Here is a 17,064-nt window from a genome sequence, read left to right as displayed (position 1 = left end):
CCACCTGTAACTTATCAAATAGAAAAGACTATTAAAGCTATTGTGTATGCAGCTCAGGGTATCTGAGTTGTCGTTCAGAATAGAATCAGCTAATATATTTTTCCCGTATAATTTTCTGCCCATCACGAAGATTTTTACATCTTTCAAGAGCATTTTCAGCTATAGCTACGGTCTTGATTGAGTTATCTCTTTCCTAGTCACCTGTATTACTTCCCACATGGATATTTGATCAAAATTTATTAAGAAATTATATACTGTATTATTGTTTAAATGTTTCAAATGTATAAGTTTTATCTTGAGAGTTTTAAGACCCATAAAGACAGGAACTGTATTGAAACACGTTTACACTTCTTTGCAAGGTGTACTGTGCTTAAATTGAAAATAAATTTTATTTATATTGAGATTACATGATTGATAATTTAGTCATTCATTCTAAAAACTTATCTTCATGTATCTGAGACGTAGATGTCTTGGTCTGTTTTCTATTGCTGTAACAGGATACCACAGACCACGTAATTTATAAACAATAGGAGTTTGTTTAAGCTGGAAAGTCCAAGAGCATGGCGCTAGAATCTGGCAGGAGTCAGCCCATGGCGGAAGGCAGAAGTGAGAGCACAAGTCAGAGAGGAAACTGGCCGAACTTGCTTTTATAACAAATGCAGCCTCACAATAAGTAGCCTTCTCCCATCATAATGGCATTAATCTATTCATGGGGCAGAGCCCTCACATGAACAAACATGCAAGCTATAGCATGTATGCAGGTCCTTGTGGTTACCGCTGGGATTACATATAGCATCCAAAGGTTGTAACTGTTAATTCGATGTCAGCAACTTTAACAGCATACAAAAACTTTACTCCTATAAAGGTACTTCCCCTCCTTTATGTTACTGATAACACATATTACATCTTTATTATTATGCACCCAGTAACAGATTTCTAATTATTTCTGTGCATTTGTCTCTTAAATCCTGTAGAAAGCAAAAAGTGGCACTATAAGTCAAATTACAATAATAGTAGCTTTTAAAACTGTTCATGTATTTTTCTTTATACAAGTTTGAATTGCTGCCTAGTGTCTTTTTATTTTAGCCTGCAGGCCTCCTTTTAGCATTTCTTGCCAGGCAGGTCTAGTTGTGACAGACTCCCTCAACTTTTGTTTATCTGGGAATGTATGTTTCTCCCTCATTTTTGGAGGACAGTTTTGCCAGATCTAAAATTCTAATGACAGTTTTTTCTTTCATCACTTTAAATGTATCATTCAACTGCCTCCTGGCCTGTACGGTTTTTGATGAGAAACAGCCAATCATCTTGTTAAGGATCTCTTGAATGTGGTGAGTTGCTTCTCTCTTGCTCCTTTCAAGACTCTCTCTTTGTCTTTCAACAGTTTAATTATAAGGTATCTCTACTTGAGTCTTTGGGTTTATCATGCTTGGAGTTCATTGAGCTCTTGGATTTGTAGGTTCATGTACCTCATCAAATTCAGGAAGTTTTAGCCATTATTCAAATATTCTCTCTCCCCTTTCTCTTTTCTTCTCTTCCTTCATCTACGACAGTGCATTTATTGGTCCATTTTATGATGTCCCACAGATCCATTAGGCTCCATTCTACGTTATTTTCGTTCTGCTTCTTAGGCACTGTAATTTCAATTGTCCTACTTTCAAGTTGACAGGTTCTTTGTCCTGTTTGCTCACATCTGACCTTGATCCCTCTAGTGAATTTTTCATTTCAGTTACTGTACTTTTCAGCTCTAGAATTTGTTTGATTCCTTTTTATAATTTCTATCTCTTTGTTGACTTTCTCATTTTGGTTGTATATCATTTTCCTGACTTCCTTTAGTTCTTTGTGATCTCCTTAGTTCTTTGCCATGTTTAAGGTGGTTGTCTTAAAGTTTTTGTCTGTTAAGAGTTATGTCTGGGCTATTTCAGGGAGGGTTTCTGTCCATTTATTTTGTTCCTTTGAAGGAGCCATGCTTTCCTTTCTTTGTATGCCTTGTCATTTTTTTAAATTTGAAAATTGAGCATTTCGGTGTTATACTGTGGTAACTCTAGAAATCAGATTCTCCTCTTCTCCAGAGTGTGCTGTAGTTGGTTGGTGTTGAAGGTTGCAGTAGCCCCCAGTTCTGAGAGTTTTCCAATCTGTTTTTGCAAAGATGTCTCCTTGTGTGTTCTCACTGAAGTCTCTGTTCCTTTAGCTGTGTTCAGCTAATACTTTGACAGAGTTCCCTGAATACCATGAACTGAAACAGTAAACCAGACAAAACGAGAGCACTGCCACTTCCCAGTGTGTGCAGACTGGCCCTGTCAAGGGCAGATCAGCAATTAGCTCACCTTGCTCTCTGACCTACGGTGAAAACCTAAGGTCTTAGAACCTTTTTGAGCATGCGCCTTGCCTGGATGTGGCTTTCTAAATTCACGTGGCTGCTTTTAAATATCCCAATTTCCCAGAATTTCACCCAAGCTTCTCTGCATTTTAGATAGTCACTCGTATGTCTTCTGCCCAGTCTTTTGCTCCAGGTGTATGGGGGCTTATAGCCCCCTTGTAGCTTTTATGAGCAGTGCCCACTGCTTCTGCCATTTACCTTCTGAATCATGTGAGGCAGAGCTGAGCAAGCCAGTCCTCAAGAGCCCCAGCCAGCATGAGACAGGTGTGCACTCTAACTTGCAGATGAGGTCTGCTCTGCTCCCTGTGGTTTGAGGAGTGGGACTGGGAACAACCATCTGTTGCCACTCCGGACCAAGTCCACGTTGCGCCGTGCAGAAGACTCCTCTTCTTGACTGGGTGTTTGCGTGGTTGCCTAAACCTTTGATTGTTGTCCAAAGCTCCTACAGCAGTGGGTTACAAGCTTCTAGTTTATTTTCTTGATATTTCTGTGGGGAGATGAAAGCTGAGAGGGTCCTATTCACTGTTACTGTTGACCTCTTGTAATAACTTTTAAATGAGAACGTTTTCTAGTCATCATTGTTGATTAAAATTGTCTTTCTGATAATGTAGAACTACTTAATGCATGTAAAATCTTAATGCATGTAACTCTTATACACATATTAAACTTGATTGCCCAAATCTATAAAATACAAATTAATGACATTCATTTAGTCTGGCAGGTGATGTTTTGCTGAAACTAAAACTTCTTTACTAAGTAATTGTAGTACTAGTTAACCACAGAATTTGAGTATACCACAAACTAAACTCCTGAATGCCATGTGGATGGTTTTTGCACTGCATTTGTGGGTGTGTTTCCATGGCATTCCTTGATGTCACCTGGCCCTCAGTGGGCATGAATAAATTTAAGACGTTTTAAGTCCAGCTCTTTTCTCAGTAGGTTAGGTCAGTTTAAGTAGCATCACATGGTGCCATTGTACTCTAAAACTTATACACAAACATGGGTACATCCTTTAAATTTTGTATTTCCATCTTCTATTCCTTGTAGAGAGCCTGCAGATTCCTAGGGGACCACAGACCCTGGTTTGAGATGTCCACTGGTACAATGCTAAGACCTGCTCTTGGGATGCTTTCCTGGAGGTGCGGGAGTGAGGAATGCATGGGGGTGGGAGAGCGATTTGGTACAATGGGGAGGGACGGTGGTGTGGTTTGAATGTGTCCCCCCAAGTTTGTGTGTTGAGAACTGAGCACCTAGTGCTACAGTGTTGGGAGTGAGGCATAATAAGAGGTGACTGGGTCACGAGGGCTCTTCCCTCATGAATGGATCAACGTTGTTTTCGTGGGAGTGGGTCTGTTGTAAAAGTGAGCAGGGGCCCTCTTGCTCTCTCACACTTCTCCACCTTCTGCCATAAAGTGATGCATCAAGAAGGCCCTCACCAGAGGTGCCCCCTTGGCCTTGGATTTCCCGGCCTAAAGAACTTTTAAGTAATAATCTCTTTTCTTCATAAGTTACCTACCCAGGTTCACTTTCAGTGTTGTGCTGTTATTAGCACAGACGGCTTTCCAAAGGACTTTAAGGCTGGGAAAGTGGGGGGACGGAGGCTTCAGAAAGAAGCTGTGTGAGCGGAGGCAGGTGAGCTTCTCAGGGGGTTTATTGGATGAGATAGAGGAAGCAGGAGAATGATGTCTTAGCAGTGGAGATGTCACAGGTAGGCAGAGTCAGGTTAGGAGGACTTTGAAGTGATATTGGGGTTCTGACCTAAGTACAGCAACTCTTTGAAACAGACATTGGTATTGGCTGCATTTTACAGATGGGAAAACGGAGACAGGTTAGTTTCTCAAAGATTACATGTGAAAAATGGGGCGATGAGTGTGCACGCCTGTTCCTTTGCTGCCACACTGACTGACCATCATAATGGACGTGAGCAGTGTGTCTCTTCTGGCGATGGAGAGCTCTGTGGCATCGTGGAGGATGTTGCACTGGTCTGCCCAAGAGCCACTTGGGCCTTCAGGGCTTGATTTTCCTGTCTCTAGCTGGGGCTGATGGTGCCCACTGCAGTGGTTGTGGAGGGTGTGGATTAATGTCAGGTGAGATGCATACATTTGTGTGTTAACATCCTGTGGCACGTGGTGCTGCATGAAGTGTTTGATGCTGTTATCATTGTCATCATCATTGCTGGCTTTGGTTTCATCCAGAAGCGTTCTTGTTATCTTCATTTTTAATTAAGTACTATTCGTAAACTTTTGTCATAATAAAATTTTAATGTTTTCTTAAAATTAAACATTTTTAGGGTGCCAGCCACAATTCATGGGTTAGATAGTAAATCTCTCTTATAGAGGAGTTAACAGAATTATTTTGTTTTTTAAAATAACATGTTAGAGCCATAATAAGAAAAAGAATCTTCTATACTAAGAATAAAACATTACAAATGTCAACATAAGATAAAAGCCCTTGAGTGAGTCAGTAGCCATGGACTACACAATGCAGGAGCAACTTGGTTACTTGTAGACAACACTTGCTTATCACCAGGCAGGAGAAGGACTGTGTGTGTTTGCTTTAGGTGCTTTTCAGAGACTTCCTAATATCGGTACTAATGGTCATGGTTTCTTTTTTTTTTTTTTTTCTTCTTTTTTTCCTTAAGTAGAATATTCAGACATCTGCAGGAGTAGAGTGATAGAATAAACCTTCCCGTGTCATCATGAACTTGACCAATGCCTACCCTCACACTGGGCAGCTCTTATTTCATCTTTTCCTCCCCCTGCACACAGAATTGTTTACAGTTTTATGTACGCATGTGTGTGTACTGCATATGCTGGAGTTATAGTTCAATGTGTATCTCTAACCGACACCATTCCATTTTCATGCCTGACATGACACAATTAGCAATAATTCCTTAATACCTGCAGACTTTGTTTCTTGAAGCTAGAAAATTAGATACAACTATGAGTAGCTATAAATATTAAGCAACAAATTTCTGGTATTTTCAAACTTTTGGGGTATTTTCATACTAACATTTTTGTTTGTCAACATTCCATGAAACATAATTAGAAAAATACTGAAAGGTTGTAGAAAAATCAAAAGGCTGAAATTTCTTTTTCTGGCTGGGCTAATAATTTTTGTTATTTTTTATTGTTTATGAAAATAAGGAAAAATAACACAGCAGGTTTTTGCTGAGTGTGGTGGGTGTCGGGCAGCTCTGTTGTCCTCAGGATCGGCTTTGAGTGGCAGGACCATGTGACTGCTATGCAAGGGGCTATTTCTGGTGTCTGGGTATTGGCTTCTGCTCAGAAGCCAATGCAAGCTAGTGTGAGATGTCTTTGTGGGGCTCAGAAAACGACAGGCACTGTGGTATGAGTTTCTGAACTTTTGAACATGGGCTGTTGCTTCAGCAAAGAATTAAGTAATGACAATGACAGTGAAAAAACTGGCCTCTTACGAAAATCCGTGGAGGAGGAGGAGCTGGAGAGCAAGATAAGTAAAAGTTTATCTTCATTCTTTGTTACCCTTGGAGGTGAGGAGCCTCATAGTGTTGAACATGGTGGTGGCCAAGCAGCTGCTGGCGTGGATACATGGACTAGAGTTTTTGTGAGGTCTGGGCACAGACAGGGCCATAGAACAAAGCAGTCATTGAACTCCGTTTCCTCTTCAGCATATAAGTTCTTAACTAGGTATGAACATTTAGATGAGAGGGACAAGAAGCCAGATAGTATTTTCACTGAGCAGAATTCTGAGAGCCTCCATAACCTGCGGTTTGTGGACAGTGACCATCCATGGGGCTATTCTGAAGGTGACGCGCTTCTCTCACCCGTGCCCATGTGCTCTGACCAGGGCCTGCAGGAAGAAGCTTTTGTGAGTGACCATCTGTGCTGTTCCACTTTTAAAAACTCCTTAATAGAAAAAGAAATGGTGGTAGATGTTCAAATCAGAACTTTTAATGAGAAGAGCTCTTTAGAGATGTCTGATAGGGAGTTGAAAGATAAAAACCCTGTTTGGGCTGATCACAAACCGTGGAAGCATTCAAGAGCAAGTGAGTTTTACAGTATCTGTACTGTAGATCCCGACTGTCTGACCGTTGACAAGGAGCCATGCCCTTGCCTGTGTGGAGTGGCCACAGGAGGAGAGCAGGACTCAGCTGTCATCTCTGAGGGGGTTTGCAAAGTACAGAGTGGGCCTCTAGATAGTAGGGAAGAACATTCAGTCTTGCAGGCCATTCGAGGGGCAGGAGAGGAAAAGCCACAGCAGGAGGAACTATCACCCCAGGATGTGCTGGGTCCACATGACACAAAGGAAGTACATAGTGAGAAAACCAGACCTAATTCTGAGCTTTTGGTGAATGTTGGTCCGCCTTGTAAAGCAAACATTGACGCCATGAACACTGAGTCTTTAAAGGCAAAGGCTTACACCATGTTCTGTAAAGATTACACAGAAAGTAGTACTCCATGTCACATTGGCTTACTCCCTGAATTAAATATTAACGTAGACAGTGATTCACTAACATGCATGTGTACAATCCCCAAAGAAAGAGGGAGCCATAGGTCAGGAGTAAGAGGTCAGATAGAGGATTCACCTGTTAATTTGCTTCATGACACTTCATACATTGAAGGGAATGATGAACCTGAGGCTCTAATAGCAAGTGTCGACCAGAGCTTACAGTCTAAAAAGGAAGGGGGAAATAACTCTATAAAACCACTAAAAGACAATGATTATTTCCATGTCAATGTTAACAGATCAGATATCATCCTTTGCGTTGGTCTAGATAGACTTAAATTAAGTCCCAAGAGCTTTATGTCTTCAGTGCCCTTTGGGAATGATAGTCTCCCACTCCATGTCGATTTCAGAGAAGCAACCCTGTGCGGAGTTGACACTGGCCCTGACCCTGAGCGTGTCCCTGGGCTGGCCCAGGTGGAAGAACAGTGTGCAGGGGGCCTTAGCCCGGAAGCCAGAAGCTCCCAGTTGGAAAACAGAGGAGATCCGTCTTTGCCATCTGAAAATCATTTCTCTCATGATGAGGAGGACAAGATTAGCACTTTAGAAGCTGAGGGTCACAGTAAGAGGTCTTTTGGGTTGAAATCTTGGTGTCAGACAGGTCAGTGTGCAGGTGGCAGGACAGACAAGGCTCAGATGCAGACGTGTGGTTTAGTTTGTGTAGAGTGTGAAGCAGACACAGACGGGACTGTCCAGGGACTTCCACAAGGAGTGCCCCCTTGTGGCGGGTCTCATGATCACTCCAGCATGTCCTCTGCATTTGTTTTCACCTGTCCTGAAGAAGAAGAAAGGGAAACAGCCCTAACGGATAAAACAGAAGGTGAAATATGTGTGAAGAGTTCAGTCAGCATGTTACATGGCCAACTGAGGGGCGCTCACAGATTAGAAAATGCTGAAAAACAATCACTAAAAGCTAATAACAGAGAGACAAGCAGAGATGACATGGAAAATGTCAAGTCAGATTCTAAAGGAATCTTTGACTGGAAAACAAGTATACTAAAACTCAAGGCAGTGCCCCATCAGGATGCACCAACTTATGTTAATTCCAGTATAATGAAAAACCTTGGTGTTGAGACTAATCGAATAGAAAAGAATTATGAAACCCATAAAATGAATGACTACAAGTGTAAAGATCTTGCAGTTGTACCACCTTTAAGCCAGAGTTCAGGTTCAGTTATGCAGAAGCCAGAAGCAGTAGAGAAGAACTCTGTTAATGGTAGTGAAAGTCCAGAACTGAAGCAAATTTCTGAACCAACTGAAGTTTCTGGTTCCTTTGGTGATAACACACCAGGGTTGAGTAAACCAACAACACGTAAAGAAGAGGAAGAGAGACTTTGTTTGGAGAAAGACAGTGTTGATCCTAGCATCGCTAACTGCTCAGGCCCCTGTGGGCCAAGCAGGCACGCATACCATGTCAAAGGAAGAAATGCCACGCACACGGTCAGAGAATCTACTTTAAATGGCGAAATGAATTTTGTGGGACATTCAACAGAGATTTTTGAAAAAACAGAGTTATGTGACACTTCTGACAGATATTACTTTTGGGTTGGTGCTGATCCCCCCAACCATGTGGACAGATATCTAGCCACGCCTGATGGTTCATCCCAGGCAGTTCCTGCCATCTCAGCTGGCGGCAGAGAGATTGCAGTGCCAAGTAGCGACTGTGCTTTATTACTCACAGAAGACACATTAAATATGTCTGAACACCTCTCACAAGTGGGTTGGCAGAGTTTTCCAAAGGAATTCCCCTCCCATTTTTTGAATGAATTTTATTACCCTGTGGGAAGGTTAGCAGGTCAGATATTTTCTGAAAAACTAGCAAATAGTTGTGGATATCAGATGGGCTATCTCTGGACTAATACTGTCACAAAAGATGCTGTCGAAGATGAGCAAATCTTTAATGAGGATCTGCATAGTAAGCCTTGGGACTTAGAAATTGCTTCATTGTTGCTGGAAAAGACACCTTATCAGCTGCCAGTGTCAGAGGATGCTGCTATTTGGCCATGGCAAAGTAGAGGGGGACAGTTAGTAAGTATGTTTTATCAGTGTTTGTTATTGTGCTCTGATGTGCTAGTTTGCACATTTTGATTCCTTTTAACTTAAAATTAATGAGGATTTTTTCTAAACAGTGGGCAGTTGGAATGTTTATATAAGGCCATGAATTACTATAACATCGATTTAACCATTTCTGATTTGGAGAATACAAATTCCCTTTTTGGTGTATTTAAGGCAGAGAGGAAGAGTAGACCCTTGTTAACTCTAGAGCATGCCCCGTGGACCGTGCCATGAGCTGTGTTCAGCCGCTGTCTGTTTGCAGGTGTTGCTGGCCACACTATCTCCTTGCCGCAGTGCAGTTAAAGCCCTTGGAGGGAATCCTGTCATATGGGCAGTGTAGCTTGTGCCCATTGAATGTGAAGGCCACATTTAATAGGATACAGACATTTAAATCTGTGCTTTCTGCTACTTTTGTATTGCATGTGCTAAGGCAGGTAAAATTTGCTGCTTTTAACTGGCTCTGAAATCTTGATTCTGTCTTCTTTCAGTCGGAGTGACCATGGAGCTCTTTCTTAGATCCCTGGGAGAGGCTGGTCCCTCTGGTGTGGAAGAAGCTTCACAGTTGATTCTGTGGGCAAATGCTTTCAGCATCTTTCTAGAAATTCTGTAATATATGCAAATATTATTCATCAGGAATTTGTTCACGCTCATAAGAGACATGGATGGAAGCAGTGAGACTGAAGGACATGCCTGGAATAGCAGAATCTCATTCGTTCAACCAGTAGTTCATTATTGCTGATTTTTGTGTCATTAAGCAAGAACTCCCGATAGTATTAAGGAGGCTCAAGGTTAATACCTATTATATAGGATTAAACGAGTAGAAATCCCATTCTATATTTTAAGAAATTATCCATTAATTTCCTTTTAATCCATTAATTTTTTTTCCATGCCCCCTGTTGGAGAATTTTACCAGAGTTACCTTCAAATTTATCAGTTTTGTCCTTAAATTGTTGTAGGCAAAATTCCATAACATTAGGCCTTTAAAATAATATTCATATGATCTTTTGCATAGGTGGGTATAATTAGCAGTTGGCTTCTAATGTCATTGTTTGGTACATCCATACAGAGTGCAAACAATCTCTGTTGCTGTCTTTATCCACATGACTTTAAGTGAGATACATGCTTACTGTTTTAAGTTAGCTTTTCAATTATGGGATGTGCCCAAACAATATTCTAATTTGAGGTATCGCCACATTTAATGATGGCCTGTTCAAAACTCTAGTGCTGTTACAGACATCTTTTTTGTTGCTTTGTGTTGCTTCGCCCCCCACAGATTTGTCACCCCACTTCCCTCGGGTGACAGAGATGCAAAGGATTACTCAAAGCCCATCTCTACTGAGCAGTGAGAAGACCCGAAGTGGTTAACGTTCCTGGGACCCTCCAGCAAGAGGGATCCCTTCCTTGGGAAAATTAACCCTGAATTGGGGTTCTCTTCCTGCATTTATTTTCCAGACCAGGAAGTTACAGGAAGAGAACAAAGGTGGGGTTATAGCTTAACAATATAGGCTGGTAACTTTCAGTGAAACAAGCCAGATGACATTCTAGTAAGGCAATTAACAAAAGCTCAATCCTAGCAAACATTCCTTCTTACAGCAATCTCTCAGTATCTTTACATAACAATCAGTAACTAGTTTGTCTTTGAGCCAGCAACTCTGCTGTGCCACAATTCTTATCTTGCAACAGAGACTAACTAGCCTGGGGAAAATATTTGAAACAGCAAGGCTTTGGAAAACCAGGCCCTGTGAAGTACATATGCTTCACATATTATATACCAAATAGGTATAAATCATAGAAACAAAGCATAACCAGGATCCCTCCAGTGTGCTCCTATATGGAACAGCAGGAGAGGGTTCAGAAAATCAGAGAAAGGTAAAGAGAATTTTAGTGGCTTCCAGACTTCCAATCACTGCATAGTGTGAGAATGAATCCCCACCAATCTCATGAATCCCCTGTTAGGTGGAACCTACTCTCAAGCAAGGTCTTCACAGTGTAGAACTGGCCTTCTCACCTCTACTAGTTACTTGTCATGGCAAGCCGTTGCTGGCCAGAGGGAGCATGCTTCTCACAGATTGAGAGGAGTTTTAGCTGTAGTTGACCGGTAGCCACTTTAAAGAGGAAGAAAAGGGAAAGAAAAAGGGAGAGTAAAAGAGAGTAAAGCATTGTCTTATCAGAATTTGGGCTGGGGACTCTAGGAGAGACTTACCAACTGCAGAGAAATGGGACCAAAATAGTCCCAGTGGCCACTTTATCCTCTTGCAGCTAGGGTCTTCGCTGGTGTCTGAGGTTTTCCAGTTTTTGCTGGTGCAAATATTAGAGCAGCATGTGTGCTGCATGGGGAAAATCCTAGGGCCATTTCTGGCACCCAGAGTCCCCTTACCTCCTGGTTATACCGAATTTAGCCTTTTGGGTCATAGAAATTAACAGTGCACCGAGCAGTAAAGCAAGCAACACTTTATTAAAAGAGGAGGTAGACTTATGCATAAGGGGGGTAACAGAGTTAGCACCCTGAGGAGAGCTGTTCAGGGTCTTATTATAGGAAAAGGAGTAAAGGGGTGCAGGCCAGCATCACTGGAGGTGGTGCATTTCATTCTTACTGTTTGTGTCGTGGGTGCATACTCAGTTAAGTCTTTGGCCCTTGAGCCTGCTCAGTAGGTCCAGGATGGTGGTGCCCCAGGAGGGTCATTGTAGCAGTCGCCTTCAAGCTTTGTGCACATGTAGAAATTCCTAAAGGGGTCTTGAGGTTAATCTGTAACTTAATTTTTACAATTATAGTAAACAAGCCTTGGGGAGGGGTTTTTTCAACTCAGTGAATATCTGTTCCCCTCTTATCTCAGTTTATTTTATCAGGGTGGGCATGGGGTAATCATGTGCCCTGAGGGTCTCATGACTGAGGAGTGGAGAAGTAACAACGTGTCCACTGAAGGGAAAACAGAGTCAGTTTGGTTCATAGGCCTATCCTTACTCTGTTTCAGAGGTGGGCAAGGCCAGAGCAGTGGGGTGTTCTGGCCTTGGGAAGAACCACACAAGGGTGTTCTGGCCTTGCGAAGAACCTCATCTGTTGTTCTGAACGAGCCAGGTGGCCATTGGAGGGTTCTGAGTAGAGGACTGCCGTGGTCTGATTTACCGAGCACCCTTATTGCATTAGTCACTGATGAGCTAATGATTCAATGAGCACGTAATACAGCATGTGCCAGGCACCATGCTAGTGCTTGAGGCATGCTGTGTCAACATCCCTATGAGATGGGAACTACGAAACTCGTTTTCCAGGTCAGGCGTTCATAGGTTAAATACTAGCTCCACATTACACAGCTGTCCCAGGCAGAGTTGGACTCAGGCTCAAGTGATTTGAGAGCCCATGTCCACAACACTGGACTAGCAGAATCAGGAAGACCTACAAATTGTACTTCAGTAGAACTGGGAATTTGTGTTTTGAAAAACTCCAAAGGTGACACTGAAGCTCTTTCAGGAATGGGAACAACTAGTTCTGTTGAACTTACTTAGAGGATGCTTTAGCTTTCTCTGGTTCTACGGTAGCTCTGACAGGCCTATTAATAACTTTTTTTTCTTAGGAGGAGCTTTTTTCTGTACTTATTTTGCTTATGTGAGTATTTGAGGCTTTATAATTAAAATTTTATTTTTATTTACTTATTTATTTGTTTATTTAAAAGATGACTGGTAAGGGGGTCTTAACCCTTGACTTGGTGTTGTCAGCACCATGCTGTCCCAAGTGAGAGCTAACCGGCCATCCCTATATAGGGATCCGAACCTGTGGCCTTGGTGTTATCAGCACCACACTCTCCCAAGTGAGCCACAGACTGGCCCCTAAAATTTTATTAATCTACATTATATTCACATTTGTAAATCTGGGAACTGTGATTTGAATCAGTTACGTAGTCTAGGAAATCCCCAGTTCCTGATGAGTTGTGCAGTTTTTATAAGGCACTGAAATCTCGCGAAGGCAGGAGCAATGTCTGTGGTTTCGCAGCTTCTGAGCTGTATGCTCAGGAGGAATGTAACCTGAGGGGGAACTGAATAGAGTTGTAACTGCATTTCTCCCCAAAAGTGTTATGTACAAGTTGAACTCAGCCTTTTTAGCCCAAAATCTCTTAACAAAGGTGCATTTTAACTCTGCATTAGTAAGTAAAATGGATTTGGTTGAAATTTGGATACAAATATATATGTTACAATTTTTCCTAGGTACCAACAACTAAGGTTTCAGCGCTAAATCCTAATGCAAAAGTATGGGGGACTCACATGTTACGTTTAGAAGCAAGTGATGCTGCTGATGGTGTGAGTGCCGCTTGGGAGGAGGCGCCCCGCCATGCTGCATCCTGCAGCCCGCAGGGTGAGTCGTGAGCCTGGCCTCGGTGAGGGACGGCTCTACTCCAAAGCCTTTGCCTGTGTTTCCGTGCTAATCGGTCTGTAAGAAGTCGCTGCCTCACATTTGTGTCCTAGTTGGTGAGGGTGCTTAAGAGCCTGGAGATGTTTCATGAGCCAGTTAAAGAATTCAAGGAACTGCAAATGTGAGCTTTATTTTGTTTTGCTTTAAGAGAAAGTTATTCTTATAACCCTGCCTTTTGGGGTAAAATTCCTAATTATAGGATCAGATGCCAATGGAGATAGCGACAAAAGTCATGAAAATGCAGCATTACCAGATTTACAGGAGTCAGACCAGACAGACATGAACACTTTGGACCTGGATCCCTCCGAATACGAATCGCTGCCTGAAAATAGCGAAACGGGTAAGGCTATTTTATGGATTTGTTTTTATATACAGCATGAGCTTTTTTGTTTTTTTTATTTAGCTCATTAAATCTGTACCTAGACAACATGCCTGTTGTTGCCTCCTTTTAATTGTACTTTAAACTAAATCTTATGTGGATGCAGAGATGAGAGGCCATGGTTGGGGAGGCATCGTGGTGAATGTAAGGCTGAGTAGCTCCTGAAAGACAACCACATTTAACTAGGAGCAGCAGAGGGTGGTTTGTAGGGCAATCATTAGTAGAAGTGCAGAGATGGAATGTTACTATTGGAATTGCAAATAAGACAGTTTGGACAGAATAAGGGGTTGTGAACATCACATATTTGAGGTATTCCTAGCTGTTCTTCATGTTTATTTTCTGTAGCTTAGGGAGAATTAGGGCTGTATTCAGTACATTCTACAAGCAGAGCTGATTTGCTGGCATCCATTCCTCATTGACAAGTCATGTATGCTTCCGTAAAACCATCAAACAGTCAAGAAAACAAACGTGTCCATCTCCAGCAGCAGCTTCCTGTGACTTCTCCCTTCCCCAGGCAACCCACATCTGTTTTCTGTCCGTGTAGATTAGTTTGCATTTTCTAGAATTACATATAAATGAAATTTGGTGGTGTATGCTCTTTTGCGTGACTTTTTTTGCTTACTAATTTTGACATCTATTTGTGTTGTAACATGCATTGATAGGTAGTTCCTTTTTGTTGCTGAGTAGTAGTCCACAATATGGATATACCACAGTTTGTTTTTCCCACTTACCTGTTGGTGAATATTTGGATGTTTTCCGATTTTTGGCTTTACAAATAAAGCTACTTTGAACATTTGTAAGCAAGACTTTGTATGGATGTATGTTTTCATTTTCCTTGGTTAGATACTTTGGAATGGAGTAGATGGATCATCTGGTAAGCATATGTTTATCTTTTTTAAGAAATGGTAAAGCTGTTTTCCAAAGTAATAATAACATTTTGTATTCCCACCAGCAGCTCCAGCTGCTCCACATTAGCACTTGCTATGGTCAGTCTTTTTAATTTTAGCCACTCTAAAAGGTAGATAGTTGAATCTTATTGTGGTTTTAATTTGTATTTCCCTAACAACTAATGGTGGCAAGCATCTTTTTTTTTTTAAGAATATTTCTTCAGAGCAGTTTTAGGTTCACAGCAAAATTGAACAGAAAGCATTCCCATACATCCCCACCTGTACCCTTCCCCAAAATCAATATCCCCCACCAAAGTAGTACATTAGTTAGAATTGATGCACCTACATTGGCATGTCATTATCACCAAAGTCCACAGTTTACATTAGAGTCCCTCTTGGTGCTGGACATTCTGTGCGTTTGGACAGATGTATGATGACATGTATCCACCATTACAGTATCATACAGAATAGTTTCACTGCCTTAAAAATCTTCTGTGTTCCGCCTATTTGTTCCTTCCTCTCCACCAACCCATGGCAACTGCTGATCTTTTTACTATCTCCATAGTTTTGCCTTTTCCAGAATCAAATATAATTGGAACCATACAGTATGTAGCCTTTTCAAATGGGCTTCTTTCACTTAGCAATATGTGTTTAAGGTTCCTCCATGTTTTTCCATGGCTTGGTAGCTCATTTCTTTTTACTGCTGAATCATATGCCATTGTCTGGATGTACCACAGTTTGTTTATCCATTCACCTGCAAGAGACTTGCTTTCAAGTTTTGGCAGTTCTGAATAAAGCTGTGATAAACATTTGTGTGCAGGTTTTTGTGTAGATGTAACATTTCTACTACTTTGGGTAAATACCAAGGAGCATGATTGCTGGATTGTACAGTAGAAGTATGTTTGAAAGTTCTGTAAGAAACTGCCAAACTGTTTTCCAAAGTGTACCAGTTTTTGCCTACCGTCTTTTGATGCTGTGTGAGGCACATACATGTTAGGGATTGTTATGTCATCTTGGGGAGTTGATTCCTTTATCATTATGCAGTGCTGCTCTAGTTTCCCTTTCTTTGAAGTCTGCTGTGTCTGAAATAAATGTTGCTACTCCTGCATTCTTTTGATTAGTGTTAGAATGGTGTATCTTTCTCTATCCATTTATTTTTTTCCCAGTCTTTTTTATATTGGTAAACTACACATGTTTTCATCTAAGAGTGTTGTAACTGTAGGTCTTACATTTAGATCTTTGATTCATTAGAGTTAATTTTTGTATATGGTATTTGGTAAGGGTCCAACTCTGTTCTTTTGCATGTGGATATTCAGTTCTCCCAACACCTTTTGAAAACACTGTCCTTTCTTCATTGAATGGTCTTGGCGCTCTTGTCAAAAAACATTTGGCTATATACATGAAGATTTGTATGTCTTGTCTCTATGCTTGTACCACACTGTTTTTATTATTGTAGCTTTGTAGTAAGTTTTGAAATCAAGAAGTGTTCTTTTTCAAGATTGCCTTAGCTATTCAGGGTATGTTGAGATTTCATACAAATTTTAGATGGGTTTTTCTATTCATGCAAAAAATGTCATTGGGATTTTGACAGGGTTTGCATTGAATTTGTAGATCGCTTTGATTAGTATTGAGATCTTAACACAGTATTAAGCCTTCCAATCTGTGAACATGGGATGTTTTCTTTTATTTGTGTTATCTTTAATTTCTTTCAGTAATATTTTGTAGTTTTTGTTGTACACCTACATTTAAGTCTTTCACCTCCTTGGGTAAGTTAATTCCTAAGTATTTTATTCTATTTGATCCATCCATTTGCTTTTAATCTACCTGTGTCTTTATGTTTAAAGTGGGCTTCTTGTAGACAATATATAGGTGAGTCTTGTTTTTCCATTCACTCTGACAATCTCTGTCTTTAATTGGTGCGTGTAGGCCTTTGACATTCAAAATGGTTATTGATATAATTGGATTAATATCTACTGTATTTATTAGTTTTCTATTTGTTGCCCTTGTTCTTTGTTTCTATTTTTGTCTTTCATAATTTTTCTGCCTTTTGCAGTTTTAATCAAGCATTTTATATGATTCTATTTTCTTTTCTTTCTTGGAATATCAGTTATATCAGCTATACTTTTTTTTTTTTTTTTTTTACTTTTTTTAGTGGCTGACCAAGAGTTTGCAATACACATTTACAGCTAACCCAAGTCTACTTTTAAAAAACACTATATCAATTCATGGATAGTGTGAGTACCTTACAATAACAAAATAATCCAAATTCCTTCATCCCATTCCTGCTATTATTGAAGTCATTCATTTTACTTATATATAAGTGTACATATGCACAAAAGATATATTCATAATCAAATACTTGGTGCTCTTATTTTGAATAAATTTATCTGTTAGGTCTATTAATAATAAGAAAAATGAATGTTTTTATTTTACCTTGACTTATTTTTTCTTTGCTCTTTTGCTCTTTATGCAGGACAAG

The 17,064-nt window shown here is 40.6% G+C and overlaps 1 protein-coding gene across 2 annotated transcripts in view; it reads left to right on the top strand.

The window, feature by feature from the left end:
* Positions 1-17,064, top strand: part of LARP4B (La ribonucleoprotein 4B) — a 101,934-nt gene that overhangs the window by 42,926 nt on the left and 41,944 nt on the right. Inside the window, exons 1-3 of one of the 2 annotated variants that reach the window (XM_063099079.1) lie at positions 5,710-8,890; positions 13,115-13,262; positions 13,519-13,659. In XM_063099079.1, coding sequence (XP_062955149.1) covers positions 5,750-8,890; positions 13,115-13,262; positions 13,519-13,659 — 3,430 coding nt within the window. In that variant the 5' untranslated portion in view covers positions 5,710-5,749. Of the gene's footprint in view, positions 1-5,709; positions 8,891-13,114; positions 13,263-13,518; positions 13,660-17,064 lie in introns of those variants that run through there. The other variant, XM_063099080.1, reaches the window with a different exon arrangement.

The sequence above is a fragment of the Cynocephalus volans genome, chromosome 6 (genome assembly GCF_027409185.1).
Source record: "Cynocephalus volans isolate mCynVol1 chromosome 6, mCynVol1.pri, whole genome shotgun sequence".
NCBI lineage: Eukaryota > Metazoa > Chordata > Mammalia > Dermoptera > Cynocephalidae > Cynocephalus > Cynocephalus volans.
This window is presented reverse-complemented; position numbering and strand designations above follow the sequence as displayed.